This window comes from Malaya genurostris, chromosome 2 (genome assembly GCF_030247185.1).
Source record: "Malaya genurostris strain Urasoe2022 chromosome 2, Malgen_1.1, whole genome shotgun sequence".
NCBI lineage: Eukaryota > Metazoa > Arthropoda > Insecta > Diptera > Culicidae > Malaya > Malaya genurostris.
This window is the reverse complement of record NC_080571.1, coordinates 302547704-302565392: the sequence shown is the minus strand read 5'-3', so window position 1 is coordinate 302565392 and position 17689 is coordinate 302547704. Positions and strand designations below refer to the sequence as shown.

Genomic DNA, 17689 nt, shown 5'->3' with positions numbered 1-17689 from the left:
AACTTGATTTCAAGTAGCAATAGTAGTAATTGAAAATCGCAATCATCATAATATGCATCGTAAATGGCAAAATAATTTTACTACTAGAAGTTATAAAACCGCATGTTCTGGCGTTTGAGAAATCTCGAAACCGGTCATGTAGAAATAATACAATTTGATGTTATCCTCAGAATTGTTTAAGGGGCGGGTAGGGTCTAACACTTTTCAAAAATCATTTATTATTTTCTTTATATTTTCTTATAGCAAAACATTTAAGAATATTCTGTGAAATTTTCAACCCTATTGGAATGAAACTCTGGAAGTTATGAACCTTTATCTATGGCTATCTCATTCTGCAAAAAAGCAAGAGCTCGGCGCACAGACAATAGATTTCTACTTCGATTGAATTCAAAACTTGACAAAACATTCTGGAAATGTTTCATTATGATAAATTATAAAAGAAAAAATATGATTTTTTGAAAGTGTTAGGTCCTACGGGCTCCCTGGAGTAATATTTTTTTTTATTTAAAAGATATTTTATTCAGGCCTATTTGCGTACAAGCTTTCCGTGGCCGATTGAGCTGAGTTTTTAGATAATTTTTTTTGTATTGGATCTCGTTGTCACCCTTTTCCTAGGGGGAGAGAAGCTTCCATTTCCCTCCTGCGAGGATTGAGGAGCAGTTTGTTCGCGGTTCGTCTCGTCATCCATCGCCGCATCGGTGGTATTGTTGTTGATTTTGTTGCTAGTTGCTGTAGATGCGTCTTGTTGTACATTGTTTGCAGTTGCTGGTTGGTTGGATGGTAAGTTGTTAACTGCAGCTGGTGTACTTTGTTCTATAGGGGATGATGATGAATTCGTTGAAGGGGATGCTTCATTGTTGTTGGTGGCAGTCACAGGTGTACTGGGGTTGTTTGGGGTTGGTGTGAAGGAAGCACCGTTGTCCTTTGGTGTGGTGGTCTCCTTGTCCAGTTTATCACATGGCTTACCGTAGTGAACAGCTTTTTGGCAATATTGACATGTGGCCATCTGATTGTCATAGGTAATTTGCACGGGATTCTTGTATCCTGACCGCAAGTAGGTATAGGCCTCCTCGAGCGCATGCGTAACAAACGTGAGCCATTTAGAATACCGGGGGAAAAATTCTTCCACTTTTCTTTTTCGATAGAGAGAATCTCTTCGTATTGAGACATAATTCTGCGAATATAAGGATCGATGACGCTTGAGGGAAGATCATGCACACGCACTTCTATAGCACTATCTTCCATATATACTGGAATGTTGTACTTGATATTTGCATGCTCCACATAATGCACATTATTATTGTCTTTATCGAATCGAACTGGTTTCAAAACTCTTCGAATCAGTTCTTTTTAGAACAAATAACATATTCCCGAAGAACTATGCGAAATTGTACTTTACTGTACTACGGTCCTTTTTTCAAGTTGGAGTTTGTAGTTGTAGGAACTTTCTGCTAAAATGCATAACACCGATTAAGTTTAGGTGCATCGTTTCAAATTTTAGTAGTGAAGAAGGGGAAAGCTGGCACAATTAATACAAGTGATTAACTAATTGATATTCGAAAGAATGGAGAAAGCGTTTCAGTTATATTCGTATTCACGACATCCAGTTATGTCTGTGACATTACACACCCGTACCTTTTTCGCTCAAGCACTGAGTAGGAGAGTGTATTTATAATCGCTTGTCACATTCTTTAATGGTTCCAGTCGCTGGCTGGACAAATATTTAAGTTCCTGGCAAAACCCGAGAGCTCTGTATTAGATGGAAAAAAATCCTAAGAAGATATTGGTAATATGAAATGCTTTGAAATATTTCTGTAACTGTCTGACAAATTCTTCTAGTTTGCAGAGCTTGTTACTTTGTGGGCATAAAAACATAATTCGGCACTACTGGTCCCCTCTTTTCCTGTTCCAAGAGCACCGAAAGTGGAGAAGAAAAACTCCTAAAACTAAATTTACTTCGATTTCTCTGCGATGCTTGAACCGATTTTCACAAATCTTGAATTGAATTAAAGTTCATACTGTCTTTAAACCTACTGTGAAATTTCATCCGGATTCGACTTCCGGTTCCGCAGTTACAGGGCGATGAGTGTCAAAGTTTTCAAATCGCCATATAGAGTGACAATATGTACAACACTGAAAGAAGAAGAAAACACAAAACGAACAAGGCGTGCTTTGTTCTATTTCGTACACGTTGTGTAGTGATGTCAATAATAATAATAACAATCCTACTACATGTTTCATGCTGCTGATTCATGCTGTTTAGCACGCAGTAGTAACAGAAACGCAGGTTCGTTTCGTTAGATTTAGTTTAATTGGTTTAAACGAAATAGAGCATGAGATAGTAAGTATAAGTTTAACTACGTTCAAAACTGTTCCAATTTGTAGATCATATTTGTTGGTAGCAAACGAACCAACTTCGGCTATTCCGTTCATCTGAACCCGGTTTCGGGAGAACTGGAAATAGTGATTAGAAACTGCAAAAAGGATCTCACCCACTTTTCTTGGAGATGGCCGAATAGATTTTCACAAACTTATAGGTTCAAAAGAAAAGTCTTACAGTTTCATACGGAATTCCTTAATTTGTTGAGGATACTACTTTCGGTTCCGGAACTACAGGTTAAACAGGATTTATAGAGTTTGTGAGATTAGATCCGAACAAATTATCCTATTCCTATTCACTAAGCAGTTGTTTTTGCGAATTTCACGGTTATATTTATGATGTAATGAGTGATATGAGAAAGGCATCATTACACCACTAGGTGGATTAAAATAGGTTTTTCAAGTTGGAGTTTGTAGTTGTAGGAACTTTCTGCTAAAATGCATAACACCAATTAAGTTTAGGGGCTGAGGTCCACTAGGAGATTGATAGTACCTATTAGCTCTCTCCGGACTGTACCAGCCTAGATGCCGTGTGGAATCCGGCGGAAAAAAATGAACCAAGAATAGATCCACTGGGTTCCTGCTTCCATGTCGTAAAAGGCGACAATTGCAGGAGTTTCTTTTTCCTTTCAGTTATCGGATATTTTCAATGTTTTACTTCTGATTACTCTATTTTACTAAATCATCTCTTTATTCAACCTATCAATTTCCGTCTAGCTTCGGAGAAAAGTTTTATTAGGAATGATTTCTTCTTCCATGTTATTGATTGTCTTTCAGGATTATAAAATGAATGGTAAAAATCAACCATTGCGCAAATCCGTTTATATTACAAAGTTAATAACAGAGATAACATATATCGGTATATTGAATACATAGTAAAAAACACTTGATATTAATATTTCAAACAGTAAATTAATATTTTTCTCGGTAGCCGGCTGCCCAGAACAACTAATATAACCAATTAATAATTTTAATAAATAATTAAAATAATAAAGCGGAAATAATAAAGAATCAAGACGAGTGTGAAATCTGTTGACCTTTGTTTGGTGATTTAAAATGATTTTATAATAACTGTTTAGAATATTTCAATGCAATGAATCAACTTTTTTGTCTAAATCCTATTCGCTCGTTTATTTTGTATCACGTAGTTTCATTTATAAAAACGTGCTTAATCCACCTAGCAGTGAGATGATACCTTTTTTTTATCAATCCGCATGTGTTTTTTTTTGCATGACTAAAAAAAACGCGAAAGGTAGATGCATAAACGAGTGACTGCATACTCGACAGCCGGCTGTCCGGAGTTTTGTCAATTTCGGAGATTGACTGTTTCGTGCATTATATTGCCATCACAAAGTAACACATAAAACCATAATACTTTAAAACATTCTTGGTAGCCGGCTACCCAGAGCAATAAACACATGATAACATTATTAAAACATTTACTAACAAAGTATCCTCTCCTGTGATGCATGTGGGAATGCAGAGGATTCCTCGGTTCTTAGTAGCAACATGCATCGAACTAACAATCCTTTCCCTCCCAAGTAGATCTGCATTCGGACGTGGCCGGCGTCGGTATTGATCAGCATGCATGGTTCAATACAGTTTGCACAGTGTGAAACAATGTGTTATTCCCAAACATGTTACTTCAAAAAATCATTTTGCAATCTCAATTGGTCCAGATCAATAACGGAGTAGCAACACACGGGCGGTCTCTAATGCTAATGCTAAATGCATAACACCAATTAAGTTTAGGTGCATCGTTTCAAATTTTAGTAGTGAAGAAGGGGAAAGCTGGTACAATTAATACAAGTGATTAGCTAATTGATATTCGAAAGAATGGAGAAAGCGTTTCAGTTATATTCGTATTCACGACATCCAGTTATGTCTGTGACATTACACACCCATACCTTTTTCGCTCAAGCACTGAGTAGGAGAGTGTATTTATAATCGCTTGTCACATTCTTTAATGGTTCCAGTCGCTGGCTGGACAAATATTTATGTTCCTGGCAAAACCCGAGAGCTCTGTATTAGATGGAAAAAAAAAATCCTAAAAAGATATTGGTAATATGAAATGCTTTGAAATATTTCTGTTTATTTGCAATACGTAGTTTGTTGCGTTTAATTTCTTGTAATTTTAAAACAAAACTCAATGTGTAATTAACCTTATTTTGTGCTAGGGCACATAACCAATTTCACTATATTTACGTTTCGTCTTAGACTCGTCATTGCAGAGCAGCAATAACCTTACGTCTGCTTAGCGGTTCAAATTGAACTGTTTAAGTTCGCAGTAAGCAGTTCATTTGAACTGCTCTGCACTGACGAGTCTAAGACAAAACGTAAAGATAGTGATATATTCAGATTATTAGGGAGATTTTCCGCAAAGATGCAAAACTATATTATAAACCTACTAAGTTGTGGTATATTCAATTACGACAAAGTAAGCGTTTTTAGATATTTAAAAAAACTTGTTCCAATCCACCTAGTGGTGTAATGATGCCTTTCTCATGTAGCTCGTGTTTTCATTAATATTACTAAGGTATTCTTCAAAAAACTTTTCTTTGAATCTTGAATAAAAACAATTTTTTTTTGGGGACGGGTATAGCGTGATGGGTTAGTCGATGTCCTTCAAGCAATTCATCTGGCTTTGATTCCCAACCACGCACATAGGGTCAGAAAGTTTTTCTGAACCGAAGAGACGACTGACCTTAAGGTTAAATCCTTTATTATATAAAATAAAGAAAAATGTTTTCGAGTATACACTAGCATAACCTTTTCAGTTTTTAACAGTTTTCACCCAAGTTTATAAGAATTCTACATTTTTGGCATTTTCGCTCTACATGACGGTTTAAAATTTTAAACTGTAAAGTGCAAAACCAGAAGTCAAATCCAAGCAAAAGCAGTCTATTTCTATGTACGTACACCTTTTTATTTGTGTCTAAGTTTGTGAAAATCATCTCAGCTGTCTCTGAGAAAATGAAGTGAGTACTTCTGTATTTTGTATATTTTGTATAGAATCAGTATAGTTAAAATCGGTTCTTTTGACCAGTAACTAGCATAACCTATAAATTGATACAATTTTCAACCAAAGTTAGAAGAATTTTTACGATTTTTGCGTTATCGCTGCATACAAAAGGTGGCAATTTTGTACACAATACCCTGTATTTCCGGAACCGGAAATAGAATCTGGATAAAATTCTACATCAATTTAAGGAAACATAAAACTTTTCATTTAACAACTCTGTGAAAATCGAGTGCACTTTTTTAATTCATTTTGCACATTTTACCTCGTTACTCCGGAACCTGATCCAGATAAAATTCAATGTACAAGCGCGGATTATTGAAATAATCGAATAATTCTAAAAGTTTAATAATAATAATAATCGAAAGAATAGTCGAATAATTGGATAATAAATTCCAACGAACGACTAAAACTTAACCGATTAGTTTTAAAATTATGATCGAGTGATCATAATTTTAAAACTAATGAAAATGAACGATCGAGCTATTCGAAAACAAGCGAGTTCTAGCTAATTACATTTGATCAAAGCTCATTGAATCGTTTTGTATTGCTTCGCGTGAACCTTGCTGTCACCTGTGACGTGTCTCATGTGAGCAAAAGCAATAATTTTACCTATTTTTAAAGATATGCGCTCCTACAGTTTTGCTTTTGATCTAAACGACCAAACAAATCATGTCTCTGTTAGGGAAAGCCAACATAGTGTCTGAGGTTTTTAACAGGCGAAATATGACATTGATAGCTATTAGTTAAAATTTTGTAATAGAATAATCGAAAGTACTTGGCAAAAGCCGTTTAAATCGATGCGTAGAAATATGTTAAATCATTTGGTGAAATAAAATTACTAATCGGAATGAAATTGACTGAGCTGAAAGTATTTAAAATCTGATCACTTTATGTTTGATTCCTTAAATCCTTCTAATTCATACCCTAGCTGATCAGTTATATGCGTTTATTTAGCTCCATCTCCAGGAAAATTTTATGCTTTTCATACTAGGCATACGGTTCGGAAATGCGAATCACTTGGATCATGCATGGATATCAAAACTCTACACAAAACAACTTGTCGCGCGTCAAAATATTTGATCGAAGATCGCATTCTTTTCTTTAGCAGAAAATTAAATAAAATGTATCAAGTATATCCTGAACCATGGTAAAACTGACATTACGGAAACTGATTTATATTCATTCGTCAAATTAATATCTTCTCAATACTAATACTTTCGGAAGCTTTAAAAAAATCATTTTTTCTAGTTATTTAAAATGACATACAATGTTTTTGGATTTGTCCCTGTTGTGATTATTTTGAAGTTTTAGTTACAAAAATTAGTTTTTTTAAAATTTATATTCATATTTAATTTACTATCCGTCCTCGGTCCTTTAGTGCATATGCAGTTATAATTAATACTACTACTACTACTACTACTACTACTACTACTACTACTAATTACTGCTAGCAATGAAACTTGTATAATTTTGCAGCCTTGTCGTAGTTGTTTTGCCGTTCAAGTAAAAAGTCAAAATTGTTACGAATAAATGTTTTCGTCTTTCATTTCACTTTTTAATTTGATTTCATTTTATTGTTTTACATGTTCACAGTTTTGCTGTATAAAAGAATCTGATGAATTTACACAAAACTCTAAAATTAGTTCAGGTAGATTTAATCTTGATAATTTTACTAATGATTAAAACAATCAGAGTGTACATAGAAAAAGAAAACATTCCTCGCTTCAACTCAAACGACATAATCTACTCTATTGCTAGGTCGGTCACGCATGACACATAGTTTTTTTAAGAACAAAAAGAAAAAGGAAAAAGGTTTTCTATGTAAATGACACGAGCTGACTGACATCATTCGGTATCATCAAGTGTGCACCTAAAGAGAGATGTACTTACCCGGATACGTTCCATTGTGCGCCTGAAGGCTTGTCGTCGTCCCTGCAGTGTGCAGATGTCCGGTACTGGTAGCAATATGATTACTAGCACCAGTGGTGCCACCATCTCGCAGGCTACTGTTGTGGGTGCTGTTGCGCGTTAGTGTGTTGTTGGCACTTCCTGAGAGATGCTGGTGGGATCGGTTCAATGTCGAGTTCGCGGAGGCCACCGAAGCTGAAAATCGACACCGTTGGCAACCATTTCGGATCGGTGGTGGCCTCGGGGCGGGTGCGGGTGGTGGTGAGGCGGACAGGGCCGGCGAATCGGGTTCGTTGGATGTACTGCGAATGCCGAGCATCTCTTCGTCGACTTGGGTTTGCTGGTCGCGCTGGAAGCGAGCTGGTGGCGAGGTGGACGTCGACTTGGTGGCCGTTTGACGTTGCTGTTGGAACGGAAATGGCGGCTGGATAAGGGCCTGAGGATGATACGTCGGTAGATTGTGATGGTTGGAGGGACGGGACCGTCGGGGCAGTGTCGATGGTGCCGAGTTAAGGGTTTGTGAGGCCGAGTAAAAATATCTCAAGGCACTCGACGACAAACAGGTGCAGGTAAGATTGATGTTATTATTGCAATAGTAGCAATTGTTTTTCGGGGTCTGTCGGTTTTGATTGTACTGTCATGGAAGGGTGGATGATTGCTGTTGGTTTGGTTGTTGGGTGTGTGGATAGGAACTCTGGGGTAGGTACGGATAGCTTCGGAACATACACTGATTTCCGCTTAGATTGCTTGTGTAGGGCTGACCAAACATGTTTGTCAACGCTTTCGACTGCTATCGCTACAATCTAGTTGTTTGGCTTCTCTAGATTTGGTAACAAATGTCAACTTTAGATATTGTGCACTGGGATCGGTTGTCCTTTGAAAATTTATTTGCAATAGGATGTTGTTCCTACCACGATGGGAGTTGGCATTAACTAAACACCACCATTGTGCGTCACTAAGTTATATCACAGCTGGGGTCGTACAGAACGATTGTTTCGCGTTTCTAAAACCACAATTCTCACCTACTGACACAACACTGTCACCCTCGGAATGGTAGCATTCCGATGTATATGGAATGTCCCGTACGACGAACGATTCATTGGACGTCACCCATTTAATTTGAATATTTTCCGCGCCCGCTTTCGGTGACAAGGATTGTCCTCTTCTCAACTGGGGGGCGTTTTGGGCATCCGCCTTGCATGTTCTGAACACCGCGAACGACGTCGACGTCGCTGACATTCAACGAGATCACTCCACCTCGTGCTGGCTGCTGCTCGTAAAGTCACGTATTTATGAATTTCTTCGCTCATTCGCCGCAGCTTCATCCTCGCCGGACCAGGAGGATACTGGTAAGAATAAATTTCTCGCTTGGGCCTCGTCGGGTCTGCACTTTGCTGTGTGACGCTGTGGCGATACACACGCGAACGCGTGTTTCGTTTGTTGTTTCCTTTCTTCGCGCAAAAGTGACCGCTGATTGCTGCCTGCAAATTGGGAAAGAAGAAATCATGAAGATGTTGAAGTTTCGTGATTCGACGAGAAAATCGTGGTGTCGGGGAGTAAAATTATTTATGACAGGATAAATTTTTCTTAATGCGACAGCATCAACGAGAGAACATGAGAGTTTAATAATTTAATAAAAAGAGATGTGCTCATTGGGTGAACAGTTCTGGCATTGAATGTTTGCATTTGTTATTTAACGAGTGCTCTCAATGGGGAAGCAACCGTGATTGGACCTCTGGAGCGGCAAGCAGCTTTTTTTTGGATATATTGCTGATTGCGATGTTAAGTTAACTACATTCGTGGACATTTGGGGGTTTTGGTTACATTGTAACCGTTTCGTGCAGAACGCACATTTTTATTCGCGTGTTGTCTTCAACTCATCAGTGCAGAACAATGTTATTAGCACTTAGCAGTTCAACTTGAGCATTTTTGCAGATTCAAAGTGTTTATAGACAATTACAGACAGAAAGACAGAGTTCGAACAGGTTTTCACATGACTCGTTTGACGTTTTGAGATTTTCAACTCAATACAAGATTTTTTTTGCCATGTTAATAAAAATTGAGTAAAACAAAACCGTTTTAATTGCCGAAACCGTGCAAAAAACATGTGTAGAAAATCTGACGTAATAATTTCTAAAACCGCAGATTTGATTTTTTGTTTGTTTTGTTTTTGTTTAACAATAAAAAGTGAAAACTAAAAACCGGCTTGAAGTCACAAAAAGGGTTGAATCATCATTGTCAGATAAGATTGTTGACGGTAAGACGCATCTTTTGTTAATAATTTTGATTCCGCATATGCATCTAACTTAAGTTTCACGGTTGTGCAAAACTGTGGAAATCAAACGTAGGAAAATCAGATAAGTGTTTTTGTAAGCAGAAAATTGTGAAAAATACGGATCTGTAATTGCTTTTTCAACATTCATCTTTTCTTAAAATACGCCTCTATTACTGAAAAAAACCTGTTTCAATCCACCTAATGGTGTAATGATGCCTTCTCATATTACTCATAACATCAAAAATATTAGTGTGGAATTCGCAAAAACAACTGTTCATTGAATAGAAATAGGAAAGTTTGTTCGGATCCTGCAAATCCTGTTTACCCTGTAGTTCCGGAACCGTGAGTAGTATCCACAACAAATTTAGGATTTCCGTATGAAACTGTAAGGCTTTTCATTGGAACCTATAAGTTTGTGAAAATCGATTTGGCCATCTTGAAGGAAAGTGAGTGAGATCCTTTTTGCAGTTTTTAATCAGCATTTCCAATTCTTCCAAAACCGGATTCAGATGACTGGTATAGCCGAAGTTGGATTTTGCCAGCAACAAATATGACTTAAAAATTGGAACAGTTTTGAACCTAGTTAACCCTAGACTTACTATCTCATGCTATATTTGAATTAAAGCAATCAAACGAATTCTAACAAACGAAGCGAACCTGCGTTTCTGTTACTTCTGCATATGTAAGTCAAGCTAAACAGCATGAATCAGCAGCATAAAACGTGTAGTATGATTATTACTTTTATTATGGCACGGTATTACTGCACTACCGGTCGTATCTTTCGTTCTTTCGGTCGTACTGATCACAAAATAGCTATAATTTTTATCAACCGCAGCACCGTCTTTTACCAGTATCACACACTAGCAGCAGCCATCCGTAACCGTTTCGTTTCCTCCACAGCGTGTACGAAATAGAACAAAGCACGCATAGTTCATTTTGTGTTTTCTTCTTCTTTCGGTCTTGTCGTTCTATATGGCGATTTGAAACTTTTGACACTCATCGCTCTGTAACTGCGGAACCGGAAGTCGAATCCGGATGAAATTTCACAGTAGCTTCGAAGATAATATGAGCTTCAATTCAAATTAAGATATGTGAAAATCGGTTGAAGCATCGCAGAGAAATCGAAGTGAGTTCTATTTTGTAAGGCTGCAATAGTTTTCTATTTTCGAGAAGTATTGCAAATAAATCACACGTTATTACATCGAAACAACGTATTGAGTAGATTGCATCAGTTTGACTGACGATTCTGATAGGAAATTATGCATCTGTTCGTGTAATATTACAACTTTGAAAACAGAAAACCATTTCATTTGACTCGTAATTTTTGAAAATCCGTGTAACCATCTTCGAGAAATCGTAGTGCGTGCCAAGTAGAATTTTTAGGTATCTCCCAGGGTTCGAAAACAGGTAAACCTGAAATAAGTCTATTTAGTCACCGACTCTCAAAATCTGTAAACTCGATAAACTCGATAAATTTAAGTAAAATTGACATTTTTACGCTTATCACCCTGTATTTCCTGAACCGGAAGACGAATCTGATTAAAAAACAACAAGTGTTTATGGGATTTTAAGATCTTTCATTTGGATAAAATCGATTCAGCCATCTACGAGAAAAATGAGTTCAGAACCAGAAGAATGAAAATCAAGAAACTTGTATGGGAGCATAGAACTTTTTAAACTGATTCGAATGGTATATTCGAATGGTATATGCGAATGGTATAGGAGTTATGTTCTTCCAGCAATTATTGCTCTATGCACACACTTCGAAAAAAAAACAAATAAATACACATAAATGGAGCGTCTAATAAATACACATAAATAGAGCGTCGTAGCTCGCGCAAGTTTACGTGGAACTTAGATTCAAATAGAAGGCTTTACTATACTTGAAATGCTTGTACTTCGACTTTTGGTGAATAAGGTGAATAATGAAAAAATTTCAAACCTTCATTCAAAATGACTATGAAAAGATCGTAAAGATTTCTTGGAACTGTGCTAAAAACCATTCCAATAAGTAGGCCTCAAACGGTGCATACTCAGATATGGTTGAGCCGATTTATATAAACTTAGATTCGAATGGAAGGTAGTATGGTCCCACAAAAAACTCCTGAATTTTTACAGGATCCGTACTCCGGTTCCGAAGTTAAAAAGTGATGAGGGATTCAATTTTTGAACAACTGGGCTATCAAAAAAATTGAGAATATGGTCTTTTTGAGAGATGGTTTTTCATAATCTTATAAACATAAGCTTTTGATGTGACAACTGAATTTTCCAAAAATTTCTAACCAAAATTTTGCTGCATTCTCAATGTAGCTGACAAACTATTTCCCAATTCTGACCTGATTTTCTTTCAATGAATCCAATCAAATGAAAACTAGGATAGTGGGTGCTATTAATGTCTTCGTGGGCATCGCGAAGCATTTGTGATGTTCTATTGATACTTGTTCGTGAATAAACGAATCAAATGGCCCATCTAAAATGTACTACTGTGGAACTAGAATCGAAATTATTAATGTTGAGACAAAATTATTATTGGTATTGGACACGTATTAAAAAAAACAAATGCAGCGCAAATGCATTATAATATACAGTCTGTTACATAAGAGCGTTGTTACTGTTGTGAGAAAACGAAAAGACTCATCATAAAATGCTTCGAAGCGCGTACCGTATGCGGTACTTATTTTGGAAAAATGCTGAAATCGAATTGTAAACAATAGTCAGCTGATTTATTCTAGCCTTGCATCAAGCGACACTACTGCCCTCTGCGTTAAAAAAATATCACACCATTCCACTTTACCGATCGCGAGTAATCGTAACCACGCTCTTATATAACAGACTGTACTATAACAAATCATTGTTTTTGTGTTGTTCGTAATTTTTTTTATGCCATTTATGACATTATCAGTTTGCATGCAAGTTAGTTCTCTTATATATAGTGTACATATTTGTTGTACATTAAAAAAAAACGCATTTTACCACTTGTTTTTGTCAACTTTGAATATGATTTTTTTAATCATGAGCATATAAATTGAAGCCCAAACATTAATATAGTCTCTCAAAACCGTTTTTATTTCAAATTTGTGACCTGCCGGTACCTTATCAGCCGTAAATCACCAAGATAATTGGGCTATTACTGAAAATTAACATTCATTTCCTTCCTTCCTTTCTCTCCGGCAAAAAATGTTTGCCACTGCATGCGTGAGGAGATTTTTATTGACCACCGTGCTCCCCACACTATGGTCATTAAAAATCGGAACCATTATTCCAAACGCGAGTATGTATCGGGAAAAAAGGCAAGCCAGAAAGCTTGGTAACATTGGGATCAAAAGTTAACGAACTAACAGGGATTCTGTTTCGTTCTCGGCAACATTCTGCTAGAGTATCGCATGGCACAGAGCAGATGTGCTTCCGTTTCAGTCACGAATGACGGTAACTTTAGAAGTAAGTTATCCAACCTTGGCAACTTGTTCAAAATCTGCTCAACCTTTATTTTCCGGGCCGATTTTATATTATATTATTAGGCACGTTCAATTCAACGTAATATAATTTTTCGTCACGGCAATTAGCAGGCACCCTGCGACTCCGGCGAGAATTGCTTATTTGATTACTTTCTTCACCGACCTTCGCGCCGCGATTGTTCTTCGTTGCGTAACAAACACTTCGCCGTGCTCTCAAGTAGAACAAAACTAATTAAATATCTTTCGCAACGGGGACACTCACAGAATATAACCGTCGGAATACAGACAGCTTGGGAGTAATTATCGAGTTCCGACAGGAAGATTCGCGGTCGTATTCTGCCAAGTTTGGAAAGTGTTTTGCACGCACTTGAGTCTTCACCTAAGCTCTTGGAACTGGGATGAGAAAAAGCTCCCGAATATTTGAGTATGAATGGAGTATGGAGAAAAGTTCCATAAGGACAAACCTAGGAATGGATACAGTATTATAAAGATGGAAAGAATGTGCAGATTTTGTTATTGAATTTGCAAATAGAGTCATTGTACCAATAGCATTCTTATGAATCGAGTCATCACATTATTTTGCGTAGTACTCGTTGTATACCAATTGCTATGCAATTGGAGTCAATATTTGTTACGACAATATAAACTCCATTTTCTCAAATATGAATTAATAGAAAACAGTCATTTTTTATCAAACCCAGGTATTGAACTGATTCGAGAATTCCTGCTGCTCTCTACGTAATAATTTGCATCATTTGACAAGTTAACTTTGATTTGTTGTACCGTTTGTAGAATTATGTCACCTGTAAAATTTGTATTTTTCTGTGTAATCTTGAGCTAACCTGGAGATTTATTATTATTATATCATTTATTTTACCCCGGCTTTAACCTTATAGATAGTTAGTGGCAACGGGACTTGAACTCGTTACCGTTAGCGAAAAGACCCGAAATTTATGGGAGCGGGTCATATCGCCGAAAGCCATTTCGCCGAAAGTCGTTTCGCCGAATGCCATTTCGCCGAAAGTCGTTTCGGCACAAAGCCGCCGAGCCGACGCCAGCTGAGTCGGCCGCCGACCCGCCGTCGGAAGCGGCGGCCTCTTGCATACAAACTTGTAACCGCCTCGTTTACCCGGTCTACTCAAAGCTAGGTTTCTTTGCTTTAGTTAGGTCCGAACGAGCGGTAGCGAGGTCGGACAGCACATGAACGAAAAAGATGTGGCGTAGCCGCATTAGATATTTTTTCATTTTCTCTTAATAAACGGAAAATACCACCTACATTTGCCTGGTAGATACACCTATACAATTGCTTTGATGCTTAGTAGCTAACAGTCAACAAGTTTTCTTGGGAAGTATTTTCTGAGGTTCGTGAATCAATCTTTATTCAAGAGTACAAAAATCAATCATTATTCAAGAAGTACAATGGTAGGTCAACAAAACGGGCGTTAACGCTGTCATCTTTCGTTTGTCTTTAATTTAAATCAATTCTAATTACGATTTCAAGACGTTTTCAGGATTCGGCGAAATGACCCTTTCGGCGAAATGACCCTTTCGGCGAAATGGCTTTCGGCGAAATGGCATTCGGCGAAATGGCATTCGGCGAAATGGCATTCGGCGAAATAACCCTTTCGGCGAAATGGCTTTCGGCGAAACGTCTTTCGGCGAAATGTCTTTCGGCGAAATGACCCTGATCCGAAATTTATCCCTTTCGGGAAAACCAATTAAATTACCCTGCATGTGAAACACAAGCCTAATTGAACGGGAGAACTTCTATTCGCTTCCTCGGAAGTAATTAAAAGTTTAAAAAAAATCGATATTATCCAGCATCCTAGAAGAATGTTAAGCAATCCACATTTTTCTCTGAAACGGTTCAATCGATTTTCACAAACTAAAATTCAAATGAAAGGTCTGATATTTTTCCTTAAAATATGTAGACAATTTTATTAGGATTCGAATTCCGGTTACAGAACTAAAGCGTGATAAGTGAAAAATTACCAATTTCATTCGTATTTTTTCACAAACGATGGTCAAAAAAGGTACGAATCCCATAGAACTACCTGCTAAAATTTTCTAGTTTGCAGAACTTGTTAGTTTGTGGGCATAAAAACTTAATTCGGTACTACTGGTCCCCCCTTTTCCTGTTCCGGAAGCACCGAAAATGGTGAAGAAAAACTCCAAAAATAGAATTCACTGCGATTTGTCTGCGATGCTTGAACCGATTTTCACAAATCTTAATTTGAATTAAAGCTCATATTATCTTTAAAGCTATTGTGGAATTTCATTCGGATCCGACTTCCGGTTCCCCAATTACAGGGCAATGAGTGTCAAAGTTTTTAAATCGTCATATAGAATGACAATATGTACAACACCGGTACATGGGGGTACGGTGGAAGATTTTCTATTCTATTTCGTACACGCTATGAAGAAAACGAAACGGTTACGGATATCTGCTACTAGTGTATGATATTGGTAAAAGACGGTGCTGCGGTTGATAAAATTTTTAGCTATTTTATGATAAGTTCGAACGAAAGAATAAAAGAATGTAAGGCCGAGGTAAATTAAATCATATGAAAAATAACATAAAAGAATGTCAATAAAATGAAGTTTATTTGAAAAAATATGCAATTTTCACAGCCGGTAGTCCAGTAACACCGTGCCGGTGGTGTAGTGATGTCAACAATAATATTAATAATAATAATAATAATAATAATAATAATAATAATAATAATAATAATAATAATAATAATAATAATAATAATAATTATAATAATAATAATAATAATAATAACAAAAATAATAATAATAATAATCATAATAATAATAATAACAATAAAAATAATAATAATAATAATAATAATCATAATAATAATGATAATAATAATAATAACAATAATAATCGCAATAATAATAATCCTACTACATGTTTTATGCTGCTGATTCATGTTGTTTACCTTGACTTACATATGCAGAAGTAACAGATACGCAAGTTCGTTTCGTTTTTTAAATTTTGTTTAATTGGTTTGAACGAAATAGAGCATGAGATAGTAAGTCTAAGTTTAACTAGGTTGAAAACTGTTCCAATTTTGAGGTCATATTTGTTGCTGGCAAACGAACCAATTTCGGCTATTCCGGTCATCTGAATCCGGTTTCGGAAGAAGAGGAATGGTGATTAAAAACTGCAAAAAGGATCTCACTCACTTTGCTTCAAAATGGAAAAATCGATTTTCACAAACTTATAGGTTCGAAGGAAAAGTTTTACAGTTTCATATGGAATTCCTAAATTTGTTGTGGATACTACTTCCGGTTCCGAAACTGCAGGATAAACAGGATTTGTAGAGTTTGTTTGTTTGTTTCTGCGAATTCCACAGTAATATTTATGATGTTATAAGTAATATGAGAAAGGCATCATTACACCACTAGGTGGAACAAAACAAGTTTTGCCTTTCTTATATAGAAAGGTTATGCAATCACTGTGAAAACCGACGTTTGGACCGAGTTTCAAATACATTCGACTCAGTTCGTCGAGTACGCAAAATGTCTGTGTGTGTGTATGTGCGTATGTGAGTATGTAACGTTTTTTTTGCACTAACTTTTCTCGGAGAAGGTTGAACCGATTCTCACAAACTTAGATTCAAATGAAAGGTCTTGTGGTCCCATACAAAATTCCGGAATATTATTTGGATCCAACTTCCGGTTCCGGAATTATGGGGTAAAATGTGCAAAAAATTGTAAAAATAAGTGCACTAACTTTTCTCAGTGATGGCTGAGCCGATTCTCACAAACTTAGATTAAAATGAAAGGTCGTATGGTCCCATACAAAATTACTGAATATTATTTGGATCCGACTGTGTTCTAACTTTTCTCATAGATGGCTATTAGAACCATCCTTTGGAGATGATTTAGATTTGACTAAACGGTCGCAACTTCTCCTTTCTGCCACCATACAAGACATCCGTATGCTAAAATTGGTCTAACGATAGTTGTGTAGATCCAATGAATGTATCTGGGTTTGAGTCTCCATGACTTTCCAAAAGCTCGTCTGCATTGGCCGAAAGCCTCGCAAGCTTTTTTAATCCTGAAGTCAATGTGAGCAAGCCAATTTAGTTTTGAATCAAGCATAACCCCGACGTATTCAACTTGATCAACCACAGTGACCTCTGAACCGAAGAACTGTAACGGACGAGATCCTGTGATTATCCTACGATAAGTGAAAAGCACCATTGGTGTTTTGCCCGGATTTACAAATAATCTAACCTGATAACACCATTGTTGAACAGATCGCAGGGCTTGCTGCATTAAATCAAAGAGAGTAATAATGCTTATACCGGTCATCAATATATGATAATCGTCGGCAAAACCATAAGTCGGAAATCCAAGGTTATTAAGTTTCCTTAACAAACCATCAGCGACTAGGTTTCAAGATATTCCGTTCACGACTGCATTGTTTAACCTCCTGCAGCCATTCAGTCCTCGGCACGGAAATACACCTTGACTTAGGAGTTTCTATTTTTGTGGCCTTTTACGACATGGAACAGGAAACCAGTGGATCAATTCTTGGTAGAAAATAATTCCGCCGGATGCCCCATGGCTTACTTGTTTGGTGGACTTATACCACCGGTACAGGTGGACCGTAGTGTTATTCTTAGCCAGTTG

The 17689-nt window shown here is 36.9% G+C and overlaps 1 protein-coding gene across 2 annotated transcripts in view; it reads right to left on the bottom strand.

Moving 5' to 3' along the window:
- Window positions 1–17689, bottom strand: part of LOC131430851 (uncharacterized) — a 117963-nt gene that overhangs the window by 56763 nt on the left and 43511 nt on the right. For both annotated transcript variants that reach the window (XM_058596081.1, XM_058596080.1), the window contains one exon: window positions 7292–8790. In XM_058596081.1, the coding sequence (XP_058452064.1) occupies window positions 7292–7628 (337 nt within the window). In that variant the 5' untranslated portion in view covers window positions 7629–8790. The remainder of the gene's footprint in view (window positions 1–7291; window positions 8791–17689) is intronic.